The sequence below is a fragment of the Schistocerca piceifrons genome, chromosome 10 (genome assembly GCF_021461385.2).
Source record: "Schistocerca piceifrons isolate TAMUIC-IGC-003096 chromosome 10, iqSchPice1.1, whole genome shotgun sequence".
Lineage (NCBI taxonomy): Eukaryota > Metazoa > Arthropoda > Insecta > Orthoptera > Acrididae > Schistocerca > Schistocerca piceifrons.
In genome coordinates, this window is record NC_060147.1 from 128225988 (window position 1) to 128243816 (window position 17829).

The 17829-nt window shown below is 39.8% G+C and overlaps 1 protein-coding gene and 1 non-coding gene across 4 annotated transcripts in view; both read right to left on the minus strand.

Moving 5' to 3' along the window:
* LOC124718945 (coronin-2B-like) overlaps positions 1 to 17829 on the minus strand; it is a 126443-nt gene that overhangs the window by 27983 nt on the left and 80631 nt on the right. For 2 of the 3 annotated variants that reach the window (XM_047244611.1, XM_047244613.1), the window contains exons 10-11: positions 15277 to 15451; positions 6343 to 6482 (exon numbers count right to left, since the gene is read on the minus strand). In XM_047244611.1, coding sequence (XP_047100567.1) covers positions 6343 to 6482; positions 15277 to 15451 — 315 coding nt within the window. The remainder of the gene's footprint in view (positions 1 to 6342; positions 6483 to 15276; positions 15452 to 17829) is intronic. The other variant, XM_047244612.1, reaches the window with a different exon arrangement.
* On the minus strand, positions 17448 to 17520 carry Trnaa-cgc. Its single transcript has one exon. It is a non-coding gene; the product is annotated as a tRNA-Ala (tRNA).

The window sequence follows — 17829 nt, forward strand, 5'->3', positions numbered from 1 at the left end:
GACAACTGGAAGTTCACAGAATTGCCACCAGAGGTCAGTGCTAACACAACAAGGTTCCTGCATAATAATAAGTCATCTTTTATGAGAAAACATGTGATGTGTGTTGTGTCGGCAGCCGGGCCGACACCGTGAAGCTGAGGTGGCTGAAAATGCACGCGAGACTAACGCAGACGGACGTGAAGTACTGGAACAGGATACGTAATTAATGTTAGGAAGAAAAGTACGGAGCAGGTTTAATACTTAACTTTAATTAATCCTTGTGGTACATCGATCTTCAGATACACAGGAGACTTTAAGTACAATCACTGTATGGCTAATGGCGCCTTGCTAGTTTGTAGCCATTAACTTAGCTGATGGCTATTCTGTCTCTCGGCTAATGAGAGAGAAAGGCTTCATACATCTGGTCGGTAGCTAGGTTCGCGTACAACTGGGCGGTAGCTAGGTTCGCGTACAACTGGGGTCGAGTCCTCTCTCGTATCACGAGACCTGCCTTGGTGGTGGCGCTAGGTCTGCGATCACAGTGGCGACACGCGGGTCCGACATGTACTACATGGACCGCGGCCGATTTAAGCTACCACCTAGCAAGTGTGGTGTCTGGCGGTGACACCACAATGTGTCAGTGCTCGGGGTAGTGATATGTGGTGGGAATACCTTTGTCATTCCTATGTTGTTATTTCTGTAGTTGGAGGCGGGAAGAGAGGGGAAACGAGGGTGGGAGGTCGAGATCTGAGCAGTGATTATGTATTTCGTAAAAAAGTTATGAAAGCAAAGGACATTCATGCTGATTTTCATAACACTCTGGGGGACTCTGCTGCTTCATGTTCAGCTGTTGCTAAGTGGATGAACAAGTTTCAATTTTGCTAGGACAACTTGGATGATGAACCAGTGTAGTGGCCGACCAACATTTGCCACTATCCCAGAAATTATTGCGAAAGTGCATAAAGTGGTGATGGAGGATCACAGACAAAATGTGACAAATTGGTGAAGCTATAGAGGTGTCATCTGAATGGGTATATAACATTTTAACAATGGAACTGGATATGAGAAAATCTGTACTGGCTCTTAAAACAAAGCCAGATATGCATCAGAACGGAAACGCCCGAACAATGTTTGACCTGTTTTAAAAGGTACCAACAGATTTCCTGCATCAGTATGTGACCACAGACCTAACTCTAGTCTATTGCTATACCCAAGAGACAAACCAACAGTCAAAAGCAATGGAAACATGGTTGATTTACCACTGCAAAAATAAGCAGAGGAAATACGTTCAGTGAGAAAGTTCACAGTATCTGTTTTCTGGGATGTGAAAGGGATTCTGCTGATCGATTATCTACCCACTGGTCATACATCTACGGGAAAATGCAACACTGACCTCCTGAACCATGTTTGGCAAGGAAAATGCCGTCTTTCATTGAGGCAACGTGCACCCACATGCAAGTGTCCTTACTGTGGTAAAAATACATGAACTATGACACTAATTGTTGCCACACCTGCCTTATTTGCCCAATGTCGCTCCTTCCCTACATTCAAAATTTTCCTCAGTGGATGGAGATTAGTTTCAAACGACGAACTGACTGCAGAAGTTGATAGGTACTTTGCAGGCCTGGAAGTATCTAATTTTCAAAATTGTATCAAGGCATTGGAACATGACTGTACTAAGTGTGTTAGTGTAGTGGGAGACTAAATGAAAAATAGTTTCACTGAGGCAAACTGTTTTTTTTCCTATTTCACTCTGAGAACTTCTCAAACTATCCTCTTACACTACAAATGCAAACAAAAGAGGAGAAAATTGATTTTTTAATATGTTCTCTCAATACTTTAGCACTTCAACTTATCATAATTTTAAACTTCTACAAAGTCAACAGAAGAAATCCAAAAAATACCTAGCAACTGGATAAAAAAAAATGGGGAAGAGAAAAAGAACTAGCAGTCTCAATTGGATAAGGGAAACCAAAGAATATTTTTTTTTGTTTTTTTTTTTTTTTTTTTTGTATGTGACAGACATGTGGAGATGACAAAACACCACAGCTTTCAATATTTACATTACTTTTTGATCAACATAATCAAATCATTTGCCAGCATTGTAAGACATATTCTACCCCTCAACAGCACAGATACCACTGTTCTGAAGCTACAAAGGAGGGCACCTGATGACCAACTTCTTGCAGGTCTATGTGGAACAACAAACACAGAGGCCAGATCTCATTATGTGATTGTACCTATCATGCACACAGTACTTTCAGTACATACCCTGTACTGGATACGAGGGAAGTTTGTTAAGTCTGGCAAATTTCTATGGGAGAATAGTAAATTTTGTTTTTGCTAACTGTGATTATTTTATGGTCCTGGGCATCTGAGGATCTTCAATGAATGGAACCAGTAGGGGAAACTGAACCTGTTCTCAACAGCAGCTGAGGTGGTGTTTTATGCACAGTGTTACATTAAACCTTTAAGATTTTACTGTGTCTTAGCTGCAATAAAAATTTTTCCCCCAATTGGAATCTGAGGTATGCATTTGTGAATGTTCAAGCTTTTCATTACGTGCAAGTGCTGCCAACTGTTAGCCATCACAACAGTGTGCAGCAGCTCATGACACCAGAATACCCTGATGTGGTTGGTTCACTATATTCCACTGTATAATTGAATACTGTTATTGTTATTTTGCATGGTAATTATTGAATGGTCATTTTATTTATTACAATAGAGAATATTTCATTATTAGTTATTTTATTCAATAAAATGAAGCCAAGTGTACAAAGTATATTTTGAAAACGGGTACATATTTTTGTATAAATCTTGCATCTAAAATCATTTAAAAAATCACCTAAGGGCATTAATATACAAAGAAAAATGTTTCCTTCCTCCAGGGAAAAAAAAAATCAGGTCTGAAAGGGTTAAAGTATTAACAGCTGTGGCAGCAAATGCACAAAATTATTGTATCATTTTAAAGTTTTTGCTGAAGCTATCAGACGCATGGGATACAGAAGATTGTTGGTATGTAGCTACAGGGGAACAGAAACAGAAGTGTGCTCCAGCTAGGCTGTTGTGGTCACTATGAAAAATTCGTCAAGGAAATTAATACTGAAGTAAAGGAAGAACAAAAAATTAATGTGTTACATATAATTGCTACTGTAAGTTTTCCAATGACTGACACTGCACAAAAGCTTTGTTAGCACTGGGAACAGTGACAGTCTACTTTTGATCAAAATGCATATGGAACAACTCTTCAATGCAAAATCCAGCAAGGTCCAATCCACAGTCCTTTCTGCACAGATTTTTAATAGTGGATGAACTTTGATCCTCACATTAACAATGAAAACTGCTGACAAAGTAGTCAAAGGTTTGGTGGTTGTGGAGATTGTAGTCTTGCTGCTTTTGGTATCCTGACTACAATCCTGATGAATTATTCTGACAACAGAAGCACTACAGGTGGCTGCAGTTGCACTTTGTTATTTGACTGCACAAAGAATTACATTGCATATTGGTGGGGCCAGTGTACATTCACTGGGACAACAGTTCAAACAGCATAATGAAAGAGAGAATGGTGAACATGCATCAGCTATGATTCAAACCAGTTTACCACAGACCTCATTCTCCAAATGTAGCAACAAGTTCTTTTTCCTAACCACAGTTTGAAAATTTGACTTTGAGGGGAAATATTTTCATCAAGTAAGAAAGTGATGATGGCTACAACAGAGTGTTAAACAGTTTGAAAAAACATACTTTTGGAATGGGACGGACAAATATGGATTCTTGGTGGGTCGAAAGTATAGCGATCAACAGACATTGTTAAGAAATAATAGCCTTTTTAAAAGAAATCTATTTTACGCTAGACTGATAAGCTTACTTTCTTAAAACCCGAAGTAGATTGTCCCAACTTCCTACTCTCTAAGTGCAGAAATAAAAACACTTCTATATTATGACTTTTTCAATCAGCTTATCACAAAATTTAACTCTGCCTCCCAAGGAAGGCAAGTGTGATTATTAATGAACCAACCACTTTATTGAATCATGATGGCAAAATACTAACAAAAATTATTCATGCATGTATGGAAAGATGGATCTTAGGAGATAGGGAGGCAGGGACTGTGTAGGGAGTGTTACAGCCTATCCCTCGAATTTATTCAAGCTGTAAAGTACACAAAGGAGAAATTTGGAATGAGAAATCGAGTTCAGGGAGAAGTAATTAAAACTTTGAGGTTTGTTGATGAGGTTTTAATTCTGTCAGAGATGGTGAAGGAGTTCAAAGTGAAGTATGGGTAGTGTCTTGAAAAGAGGTTGTAAGATGAACACAGACTAAAGTAAAGCAAGGGTGATGGAATATTAGTTGAATCAAGTCAGGTGATGCTGAGGGGACTACATCAGTAAATGAGACATTAAAGTAGTAGATGAGTTTTCCTATTTGGGCAGCAAAATAACTGATAATTGTAGAAGAGAGGGGGATAAAACACAGACTGATGATAGCCAGAAAAACATTTCTGAAGAAAAGGAGTATGTTAACATTACATACAAATTTAAGTATTAGGCCTAGTAAGGTATTAAAATGGGGATGGTAGGCAGTTTAGACAAGAAGAGACTAGAAGGTTTTGAAATGTAGTGCTGCAGAATATTGAAGATTAGATAGGTGTATCAAGTAACTAATGTGTTGGATGAAATGAATTGCCTAATGAGCACAGAAGATGGAATGAGAGTAAACTGAAGAAAGACAGAAGTAATGAGAAGTAGCAGGGATAAGAGTAGCAATAAATCTAACATCAAAACCAGGGATTACAATATATAAGGAGCAGTCAAATGAAAACTTAACCCATCAAACAGGAACACAGAATGGTTCCACTGAAAAGTAATCACCACCTGCATTAAGACATTTACCCCACTAGGAGATGAGACGATCAATTCCTGTTTTGTAGAACATGGTCTGCTGCTGATGGATCCACAACTGCACCTTGAACTTCCCCATCCAACTGAAACCAATGTCCATGCTCTTCTTTCTTCAGGTCGCCAAAGATGTGAAAACCACATGGTGAAAGATTGGGGATGTACGGAGGACATTGCAATGTTTCGTAACCAAATCGCAGAAGCGTAGCCTTTGTCTGCTCGGCAGTGTCGGTGCGGGCGTTATCATGCAGCAAGATGATTCCATCAGACAGCACTCCTGGGCATTTCGACTTCATGGAGCAAAGCTGTTTCTGCAAAGTGCTTCATAGTGCTGCACACTCATTGTGATTCCACAGTGGAAGAACTCTGTAAGCAGACAACCCTTGCAGTCGAAGAAGAAAATCGTCACGACCTACTGGAACTTGTGTGAACAGCTTTGGATTTCTTTGGCGGGGGAGATATGGGATGTATACACTGCTGGTTTTGTTGTTTGCCCTCAGGATGTCGTACAGAATCATCCTTTTGCTCAGTAACACCTGTCCCCATACTACCAATCTAGTGAAGGCCACGATCCAGCAATTTGGTTGGGAAACATTGCAACATAAACTGTACAGCCCAGATCTTTCACTGTGTGATTTTCAAATCCTTGGCAGTCCGAAGAAAGATGTGTGGACATGGTTTCAGTCAGATGAGAGAGTGCTAGTGTGGGTGTGGCTGTGAAGCCATCAGTGGCCAATGGCATTCTATGAAAAAAGAATTAATTGTTTGACTCACAGTGGAATAAATGACTTATTGCATGTATGAATGTTTTTGAATGATCATAGATAAAGTTAAGGAATCCTGCCACCTTGTAAGCAAAATAATACATGACAGACAAAGGACATAAAAAGCAGAGTCTCACAAACAAAGACGGCACTCCTCGTCAAGAGAGGCAGCTACTATGAAACAGCAAATGAGCAAGAAATTTCTGAGGATGTGTGTTCGAAGCACAGCACTACAAGGTAGTGAATCACAAACTGTGGGAAAACTGAAAAAGAGAATGATCAAAGTGTTCTAAATGTGGTTTGTGGAAGGATGTTAAAAATATGAGGACTGATAAGATAAGGAATAAGGAGGTTCTCCACAGAACTGGGGAAAAAAGGAACATATGGGAAACACTGACAAGAAGAAAGGACAGGATGATCGGACATGTGTTAAGTCATAACATAATAGCTTCCATGGTTCTAGAGGGAGCTGCCAAGGATGAAAACTATAGGGCATGACAGAAATTGGAATACACAAAGTAAATAGTTGAGGATGCAGGAATGAAACTGCTACTGCGAAGTGAAAGAGGTTGGCACAGGAGAGGACTCTGTGGTGGCCGCATCAAACCAGTTACAATATTAGGTGTCAAAAAAATTATAATTACAGTGTTCATTTAAGAAGCAACGGAATAGTCATTTAACCTCAAACGGTAACTAAACGTACCTTAACATCGATGGGCCGGTAGTCTGGTACCGTCTCTTGGGAGAGGAAGGCAAATTTGCGGCTGTTGTTGTTGTTAGCCATGGGGAGCACGTTGTCCCGCGGCTGACGGACTCGAGGTTTGTGCGTGTGTACTGTCACACCTTAGACAAATGGGAACACTATCAGCTATGAAAGGCAGGAACAGTGCTACAACAATCAATAACTGCTAACAGCCTAATCTTTAAAGAGTCCATCCAAATCATGTGTCACATACTGAAATTCTCAAGAGTATTATAACTTCTTGTGCTCCTTTATATGTAAAATTTCTTGCATAGCACATTAAACTTGATAAACAACTATTCCTAAATTCGTCATTTAAAAGCGCTTTGACCAAATAATTATTTTCAACTCCTTACCTTAATACCATGAGTTATCTAGTTTTTATTGTTTTGATAGCAACTTAAAATTCAGAGTATACTCGACCAACTGAAGAACAGACCATTGGGAGGAGAGAGAGGGGCAATGCGTATATACTTTTCAGCAGTGATAGTTAAGTGCTCACCCACTAAAGAACATCTGGTCCTACATTTGTAGCCCGGCTATTGTGTTTTGGTTGAGGTGGCTGCCTCAAGATATCGTCTTTACAGTGTTCAGCTTTGGATACTCGACATCAAAGCACGTGCTTTCATACACTCTCCTTGTTAAGACAATGCTTTCAACACAGAATGGCTGTAGTGATCCTGAGTTTGACACTGAATTTAGCAGGTTAGAAAGTGTAGAAGAATGTGATATTTCTTCAATGAAGACTGAAAGTAATGACAGTTCGCCAATTGAGTGAGAAGTGCTCACCAGTGGTATGAGATGAATACATCCGCTGTGCTCCAGCCAGCCATTCAAGATTTATGTTTACAGGAAATTGTTGTGAAATACATGGTTAGACTTTGTAGTTACACAGAAACTAAAAAGTGACTTCAAGTTTCAGGATATTTTAGTCGAAGTCCAGTGCACGAATATACTAGGGATTTTATAATTTGTGCTCTTAAAATTTTGTAACTTATTTTGAGCTATAAAAGCTGTCTTTATTTGTCTTTAGGTAATGTCATCCATTTTTCATTAATAAAAAGATTATTTTTTGAACATAATTTGAAAAAAGTCATTAAAGGACTAATCTTACAGCCCATTTCCTCTTGCTCCACCAAATATGAACACCTTCAAATAGCTTATAATTGCAGGTGTAACACATGGACAATAGCAAGCACACCAGACACTTTGACATGCGCATAAATTTTTAGTTTTAAAACAATGCCACGTTTACTTTTAATCTTGGTCCAAAAATGCAAAATTCACAAAGAGAATGTCTTACTTTCTATTTTTTAAATGCGCTCATACATCAGATATTCAAAATCAACTAAATTTGAAATGTTTTGACTGCAATGAATAGATGTAACCAACTTTCATCATAAAAAATTATTCAGGAAAAGAACACGAACAAATATCCACACTGTAAAGCTCCTGATGCAACATTAGTGACAATGCTACGATACTTCTCTCGAAATCTGTTTCTCCAATTGGCCGATCGTAACTGGTAGATTCTGTCAATTTGTTGATTTATTCAAATAATGATTCATTTTCTCCTTCAGTAGCAGACTATGATACAGACAAAGGATTTAATTAATAACAATTAATGATGGGATCACAAAATGTACTGTTTATTGTTGGACTATCTCTGTCCAAAAAATTCGATTCACAGCTTTAATCAGAACACACACACACACACACACACACACACACACACACACACACACACACACACAAAGCAACATCAAGAAGGAGTTGTGCAACAAACGAAAGTTGGTAGTGCATTTCTACATCTGAAAGATGATGTCTATTCAAATTTCACACCAGTTGTATAAGAGTGATGCTAGTAGCATCACTGTAAGTGTGCAAATCACACATGCTGTAATGGTCATGAGCATTAGTTACCTTTGAGATTTGACATGGTGAGTTGATGTTGGTAAGGACTGCCTATAAGGTGGCAAAGATGCCATTATCAACATTTCATTGAGTTCGAATGACGCCGGGTAATACGGCTGCGAGAAGCTGAATGGTAGGAATGTAGCCACTATACACGATCACTGGCAGCGCTGATCGTGAGAGTGTATGGTTGCAAGTAGACTGGGCTTTGGAATGCTACGTGGCACTACCGGGAGAGAAGACCATCGTGTTTGGTGTATGGTTTTGGCAAATTGTACTACATCTACAACAGCAATTATAGCAGCAGTTAGAACCACTGTGAAAGAACCAACTGTTACAAATCAATTACTGCGAGGACAGCTCCTAGCAAGACACCATGTAGCATACATTCCACTTACCTCAAACCACAGCCATTTGTGACTTCAGTGGTGTCAAGTGAGAGTTCACTGGAGGTCAGTTGTGTTTTCTGATGAAATATGGTTCTGCCTCAGTGCCAGTGGTGACTGTGTATTGGTTAGAAGGGGGCCACTGGCGACCTACAAACAACCTCTCTGCATGCTAGATACATTGGACCTACATCTGGAGTTATGGTCCAGGGTGCAACTTCGTGTAACGGGAGAACCTCTCTCATGGTTACCCTACACACCCCGACTACAAATTTGTACACCAATATGTTTATTCGACATGTTGTGTTGCCATGTGTGAACAGCATTCCATGGGATGTTTTTCGAAAGTATAACACTGGCCCACATACTGCTGTTACCCAACAGGCTCTATAGAGTGTCTACTTGTTGCCTTGGCTTGCTCAATCACCATATCTGTCACCAATCGAGCACATATGGGATCGTACAATGACAACTCCAGCGTCATCCACAAACAGCGTTAACTGTCCCTGTATTGACTGACCAAGTGTGGGCACTGATCTCCATCCCAAAGACAGACATATAGCACCTATACAGCAAAAAACATGCATGTTTGCATGCTCACATTCAACATTCTGGCAGTTATACCAGTTATTAATTTGTCAGCATTTCTCATTTGCATTGGCTTAATCTTGTGCTTACATTAACCTGTGATGTTGCAATGTCAATCACTTAAATATGATGCCTAGATTAAAGTATTCACAAAATTTCATTATTCTACATAATTTTTATTGTAATTTTTTCCCCATTGGTGTATTAAACTCTGTGTGACAACAATCAGAATGAGAACAATAATTTACAACAAATTTTCTGCAAGCAAAGATAATTTTTATTGCTGGATATAGCTTCACCAGTTGTCACTTCATGATTATTGATACTCTATATGCAGGCAAACTAAAGAATAATCTTGTAAAATAGTAAATAATATGGCATGATGATAGACAATCCTTGCAACATGCTAGAATATGGTGGCAAAACTAATTTAAAAGTGGGAAGCACTAGATCTGACAGAAGACAAAGAGAAAGTAACTTGGTTAAGGTGCCATTGCTCTTACAGATGTTTTGAGGAGTAATGCAGATGGCAGGCTATGAGAGAAGGGCAGGCAGAAATTTTTATAACTAGGAATTTGAAGTAAACTCTCACGCCCCAAATGAACCACAACTACAGGCAGTGTTACATACACAAAATAATAAGTTTTCAATTTCAGAATTAAAAAGACATCTGTTTTGTCACCTCTAGTTTGTTACCAAAATCCCCCTGTTGACTATACATGACTGACTCTATGCTGATCTAGAAGCAGTATTTGAAAAACTGCCTGATGTAGCCTTACGCTTAATTTTAGCCAAAACCTAATTGACTATCAAAAACTCCCACTTTACTGCACTATTGGCTTTATTCCACAGAATTAACAAGCATCTGTGGAGCCCATGACTTCTCTTTAATTGTTTTATACTGGTTTAAGTCTTATCACAACAATACCTTAAAGATAACTGGTGTCATTTATGTGTTGTGTCAGCAGTTCATAAAACAATCGCATTAGTCAATTTAAATTAGTGTTCAGTGCTTCATACATTAGTATCAACTAAACTAATTACTGTTTGAAGCATACACACTGCAACATCACCACAAACTAAGGGACCACACACTGAATCTTATTACAAAATACTCAAAATTCAGTAAAAATGCATTGAACAGGATGACAAGCAGATCAGGGTCAAAATAATTACATTAAGTTGCAAACTACCATTGTCACCACTAAATAATGGAAAAACCTTCCAAGTGAACAGATCAGCAAACTAACATTAGAATGTTAGTAACAGTGAAATTTCTGCTACCTAATGCCTATTATAACTAGCTTGCCCTGACATCTTTATCAAAACTGACTGAAGTGCTGGCATAAGAGCATCACACAAAAGGAAAGTTGATACACCACTGGGATAGTGGAACACTGATACTCGTATACCACACAACTAACTGAAAACGAATTTTTACTTGTGAAAAATAATTCATTCAACAGACAAAACTAGAAACAGTAACAGTTACATGAACTTCAACAGCAATTTGGCACACTATGAGGGTTCCTCTGAATGCCTTGAAAATGGCAGTGTTCTGAGCCGTACTGGCACAGCTATTTCGAAAACAGCATTCTATTTGTGTGTTACAAGACAGAGGAACTGTGTTCCTTACGAATTTTTTAATTTGCCATTAAACAAAGAGGTTTCCAAATATTTTAGAAGGGAACGAAAATAAACAAATATGATGATAGTGGAGGAAGCAGTGGTCGAACAACTGTGCCAGTCTTAATGATAAAAGATGATAATTCTCAATAGAGAAATGCAACTATATTCTCTTAACTGACAATTACTCACATAAGTCTTGATTACAACTTTTTTCACTCCTTTAAACGAGTTTCAGTTATCCAGTTTTGGATCTTTTATGAGAATCTGAAGATGATGAATACAGAAACATGTGAGAGGTGTACTAGGTCCATTTTTCAGAAATTCTAAAGTACCTCAGTTTTTGTTTACCTTACACACCTGATGGCGGCTGTAAAGCCAAAAACCACTTACCTGTTACCTGTCCAAAGAAACTAAGACATTATCTAGACTGAAAATCCATACACATGCTAGATAACCGAGGACATCTGAGACATCATGGAATCAATCAGGATGTTACAGGAACTATTGTCCAGTGTATAACAGATACTGATGAAAGGAAAATTGTTGAGCAGGAAGCCATTCAGGAACAAATGATATTCAGTCTGTCAATAAATGTAAGTGGAAACTATTTGTTCTCAGTTATTTAAAAGGGAACCTATTCCACTTCCTGTTCAGTTCAATACTGATGTCATATTACAAACAATTGTTTACATGCATGAAGAAGATGCAGTTAGACAAAGTACCTCAATCATCGTGAATGGCCTGCAAATCCTTCAGTGTAGAATTTTACTCGAAATGTTAATTTCAGAAAAACAGCACAATCAAAGTTTTTAAAAAAAGTAGTATTATTTCACACTTGCAAAATGAACTTACGGCCTACGCTAGTTACCAAACGTGAAGGTGGGTGTAGCCTCTCAAATTTCGCTTTCACCTGAAACTACTTAAGGAAACAAGAATTAATGCATAAATAATGTACACCTCAGCACATTCACACCACTGGAAATCTCAAACACGTCACAGCTGTGTTGGTTTGCTCCATTTACCAAATACAAGCCCATGTGCTAACAGTGTGTGTGTGTGTGTGTGTGTGTGTGTGTGTGTGTGTGTGTGTGTGTCCTGTCCTGAGACAGGAAGTGTGCGTGGCTGACCATACAGGACAACAAAAAAACAGGAAGCTCTCTTTCGGATGAATGCCTACCTGTGCACAAAACAGCTGCGTCAAAAGAACAGGTGGGAAGACTTTCTGGGGGTGTGGCTTCCACCTCATATGTTAAATATATAATATATATAATTTCTCCACACAATAGCAAAGAATATATTCCAGAACACACACACACACACACACACACACACACACACACGTGTGCACATGCGTGGTGTGTGTGTGTGTGTGTGTGTGTGTGTGTGTGTGTGTGTTTTAGTACTCCACCTTTTCCTCGTTTCCTCATATTGTCTTTCCCTTTCTTCCACCCAAACTTCTAATTTTTTTTCTACTTTTAAAAAATTGTGAAGGAAAACCAGAGTTTGATTATGATGAAAAGGTTGAAGAGGATGTACGAGGCATGTCCAGAAAGTAAGAGTTATGAGCATCTAACCCTAAAAGGGATATTTTTTGGACAAAGCTGGCAACAATGCCTACCAGAACAAGGTGTTGGCAGCAGAAGGTACACACATTTGTCTCAGTCTACTGAACTCTTATTATAGTGTCTTGATGAGATGGTGAACCAGATCAAGTACACGATTTGTGATGACCGGCGATTGACTCTGACACGAGATGAATGCAGTGTTTCCAGAAATCCAGACCTCTTTTGCATGAAATCATTACTGAAACCCTGTTTCTGAAAACCATGTCAGAGGTTGTATCAAAGCAACTCACATAAAAAACGGGTCAACAGAATTGCATCTCCACACTAACCTCAAGAGCCCCTTGAACTGGAAGATAAATAATTCTTTGACTAATGTGCCTGACCACAAAACTAGTGTGGTCTGTTACACTCTTGAGGCAAAACAGCAAAAGCAAGCAAACATTGAAAAAACTGTTTCATCCTGAAAAATAATTAGCTCTGTCTTTTCAGATCACAAAGGGATTCTGTTCAGTGAATTTTTGCCCCATGGGAAGACAATGTTGTACAGTACTGTGAAGCCCTACAAAAAAAAAGAAAGAAAGAAAGAAAGAAAGGGGTGATACTGGACAAAAGAAGGTAAATGTCAACAAAGGAAATACATTTGCTGCATGAAAATGCACTCCTCCGCACAGCCAACTCTTGGATTCAGGTATTTGGGACATCATCAAGCACCCTGCTCACAAATCTGATCCGGCACTTTCATCTTTTCATCTATTTGAAGTTTTGTATGGGAGAAAACAAGTATAATGTAAGCTTTTGGAGCCAATGGCTCTTTCGGGCAGAAGGGTTGAAGGGGAAAGACAAGAGACAAAGAAAAAAGACTGGTAAGGTTTAGAAAAGTCGCCTAGCACTCCGGGTCAGAGGAGACTTACCAAACAGGATGAGAATAAAATGCTGATTGTTAGTACCTGTACTGGATGAGATTTGAAAACCTGAGAGCTTAAAGCTGGAGGATAGGATAATTGGCAAGACAGAGTTTAGACAAACAAAAGGGGAGTGAAGAAAAGGAATAGGTAGGATACTAAAATGAAATTCTGGTAATACATAAACTGACGCACATCTAGGTGAGGAAGATGGTGACAACCAAGCACAGTTGTAATGCCAGTTCTCACCTACACAGTTCTTAGAAACTGGTGTCACATTGTATGTGTGGTGAAACAGGTATCAAAGTCATGACTGTCATGTTGTACAGTGTGTTCTGTACCAGGGTATTTACTATCAGTACACAGCCTCTGAGGATGGCCATTCATCCTAACTGATAACTAGGTGGTAGTCGTAACAATATGTACCAGCTGTTACGTAAATACTGTTCAGCCTTCTTTACTAGTGTGACTACCACAAAGTTATCAGTTAGGACAAACGGGTACGGACACAGTATCCTATTGCAGAACATGCTCTGCAACACGACAGTCTTGACTGAAGTACCTGTTTCACCTCGTCATCTGGATTCTCCCTCCTGACACCAGCTTCTCAGAATTCCACATGCGGGAACAGGTGTTATTTGTCCTCAGTTCTTACCGCCCTCCTGGCGTTAATTTATGTGGTCTCTGTATTTCTGCTCACCAACTATTCCTTTCTTCACTACCTTTTAATTTTCTATATCTTTTATTTTCTGACCTGTCTATTTCCCCTGCCCCTCACATCCACTGTATGCAATATAACCTCTGTCTTGTGTATTATCCAATCTTCCACCTTTAAGCTCTGAGGTTTTCAAATCTCATTCAGTGCAGTCCCCAATAATCAGTACTTCCTTCTCGTCCTAGCCTGTACGTCTCCCCTGACCCTTCTTTTTCCTTTAATCCTTCTTCCAGAAAAAGGAGTCACTGGCTTTGAAAGATTGCACATTTCCACATCATTCAAGTGTGGTTGCCCATGCCATCACTTGGCGAGTAATTTTTATCTATTCAATTTTTATATTTTCAAACATTGGTCATTTTTGTTAACTTGTCGTGGGTGGCAAAAGGTTTTCTGTCGACCACGAGGTCCAGAGTTGTGTCAAATAATGGGCTAAGGGGCAGTGGGAGGATTTTTTGAGGAAGGTATCAGAAAGCGCACTCCTCGCCGCACTAACTGTATCGAAAAGAAAGGTGACTACACGAAAAAATAGTGTCGGACATATATATGTGAATCTGTAAATTTTTTGGAAATATATTGTCTTTTCGATTGTTAAACAATTAATTTCTGGACACACTTTGCAAATTGCCTCAGTTATGCAGGCATGGCGAGAACAGCCCATGATAGACTAGCATCAAAGCAGTCTGTGAACTGAAGATCATGACAACAATAACTCACAGCAGTAGTCTTGTCCATGTCACTTAAATGACAGATATTAATAAAAAGCTGAAAACTGTTTGATGGTGTTTCAGCCAACAATTTTCTACGACACACTGTACCAGTTATCACATCATTTGAATGTTTCCAATAATCTAAGCCTCAAACAGAAAAAGGTATAATTTTCTAATTAATACTCACTGTTACAAAGATATCACACTCCACACCAATGAAAAACATAATAAACAGTACAGGATCTTAAACTGATATAAACTGCCTATAGGAGAAAGCAGACCGATTAAATATAGACAGGGCACAGACGGATTTGGAGATGCGACAACTGCTCGACACAACCCCCACCTACCAAAACCGGGTACAAAACAACTTCACAAAAGTGGAGAGAAGCCCGCGACAGGACATGAAAGACGAGACACCTCAGCCACCCGTCGACGCTCCGCCACCTCCAGTACGAGTGGTAGCGTGTGTGTGCAGTTGTGAGCTACCTTTACAGTCCTGGAAAGGGCACACTGTGTCTTCGGCGGCTTTTGTTGACTTTTCACCTGTCTTCATTGACATCAGCACCGGGTTCCTGTTCTTGAAACTCAGCCACTCCTGGGCAGAGAGCGCCGGTGTTGGAGCTGCCGTGTCCGGGTACAGGTCATCCTGGAACTGGTCGCTCTGAAAAATAGTGCCAAAATTACTTCAGTCCCCACTCTCGTCATACTCCATCCTAGTGCAATTATAAATTCTCTCTATTTAAATATCTACAAACAGCAGTTCAAAAGTTGGTGTCAGATAAAGCACAATTCAAACAGAGTTTGACAGACTTTTTGATACGCAACTTCTTCTACTATATAGATGAATATTTTGACGGGGACTGTTAGACCAACTTAAGTAAAAATGTCTGCTAAATTTCAGTTTTGGCAGCACTTGGTCAGAACAGTCACGATCAGGTATTTTGTGTAAAAAAATTTATTAAAAATGTGTAACTATGTTTCATTCTGACAGTGTATTAATTCTGTAAATATTAGCAGTCTCAATTTACTGTAATGTAATCGCATATCTTGAAAATCACCTGACAAATGATCAGGGTAGTGAGTATTATGTTCAAATATTCTGTGTTTTTACATTACACTTTCTGGCATTGTCCGACCCACAAGAATCATCTCTAGAATCATCTCTTTCCAGGTCTGTAGAAGGAAAACTGAAATGAAATTAATCTAATCTGCTCTACTCTACTCCACTCTAATCTAATCTAATCTCAAATACAAGGAAAGGGTATTTTGCAACTATGGAACAAAAGAGCTAGTGTGTGGTATTGGTAATTTTTTAAGCAGTTTCTTCAAGGTGAGAGGGTAGAGAATAAAATGTACGGGTGAGACACACACACACACACACACACACACACACACACACACACACACACACACACACACCAAAGAGGGGAGAGGGATGCTTCCATAAACAAATCCCGCAAAGCGTGAGAAATTGTCACCTTCAGATTGACACTAAGAAAAGCCTTCTGAATCATTTGATGTAATTAAGTCAAAGCACAAGGTCAAAATATTTCAGTTCCAATAACAAGTTTTGCTTAAAACACAAAACACCGTCCAGCCACAGAGAAGCATTCTCCTCGTAACTCAGTACCACTCAGGACTGGAGCAACTGAATTACATTCACCGCCAGGGTTTCGATTACCTCTTGCCATGCCCTGAAATGAAAAATGTTCTGCCCACTACCCTTCCCACACTTCCCTCAGTGGTATTCCACTGTTCACCGAACCTACACAATATACTTGACCATCCTTACACAACACCACCTCACAATCCCTTACCTCATGGCTCATACCTCTGTAATAGACCTAGATGCAAGACCTATCCGATACATCCTCCTACCACCACCTACTCCAGTCTGGTCACTAACATCACCTCTCCCATCAAAGGCAGGGCTACCTGTGAAACCAGTCATGTAGTCTACAAGATAAGCTGCAACCACTGTGCTCCATTCTACATAGGCATGACAACCAACAAGCTGTCTGTCTGCATGATGGCCACTGACAAACTGTGGTCAAGAAACAAGTGGACCACTCTACTGCTGAACATGCTGCCAAACGTGATATCCTTCATTTCTATAACTGCTTCACAGCTTATGCCATATGGATCCTTCCCACCCACACCAGCTTTTCTGAAATGCACAGGTGGGAACTTTCTCTGCAACACATCCTACGTTCCAGTAACCCACCTGGCTCAACCTCTGGTAAGTCACTGTCCTCACCCATCCAGCCCTTTCTCTGTTCGCATTCCAGCACTACACAGTCATAATTCTACCACCACACCCAGTCTTTTTATATCTCTCCTTTTCTGCTACTTCCCTTCCTCACATTCCACCTGTCCTCAGTCTGACCTGCAACATTTCGTTATCTGCCACCCCCGCCATACTATTCCCCTCCCTACCTGCTCCAGCCTCCTCCTCACCCCCACCCAGTCACCACTCCCATGATGCTGGTTAGGTTAGTGCTGTTTTAACGTCCCGTCGACAACGAAGTCATTAGAGACTGAGCGCAAGCTCGGGTTAGGGAAGGATGGGGAAGGAAATCGGACATGCCCTTTCAAAGGAACCATCCCGGTATTTGACTCAAACGATTTAGGGAAATCACGGAAAACCTAAATCAGGATGGCTGGGGACGGAATTGAACCGTCGTCCTCCCGATTGCGAGTCCAGTGTGCTAACCACTGCGCCACCTCGCTCTGTTCTCCCATGATGCACTGGTGCTGCTGCTCACAGTGTGGTTTCAGTTGGCTGAGACTGCAGTTTGTGTGTGTGAGTTGCATTTGCAAGAGTGTGAGTGTGTGTACTGTGTGAGTGTGTGTATTGTTGACAAAGGCCTGAATGGGAGTCTTTTCATTGTGCCTATCTGCGACTCGGCGTACAGTAAGTACCAACTTTCCTTCTCATAATATTGTTACATTCCATCCTGCATTTTCCGTTGTTTGAATGTTTTAATTACTGTTCTGTAACACTTTGGCTGGACAAAATCCAGTTTCTGTTCCTTAATT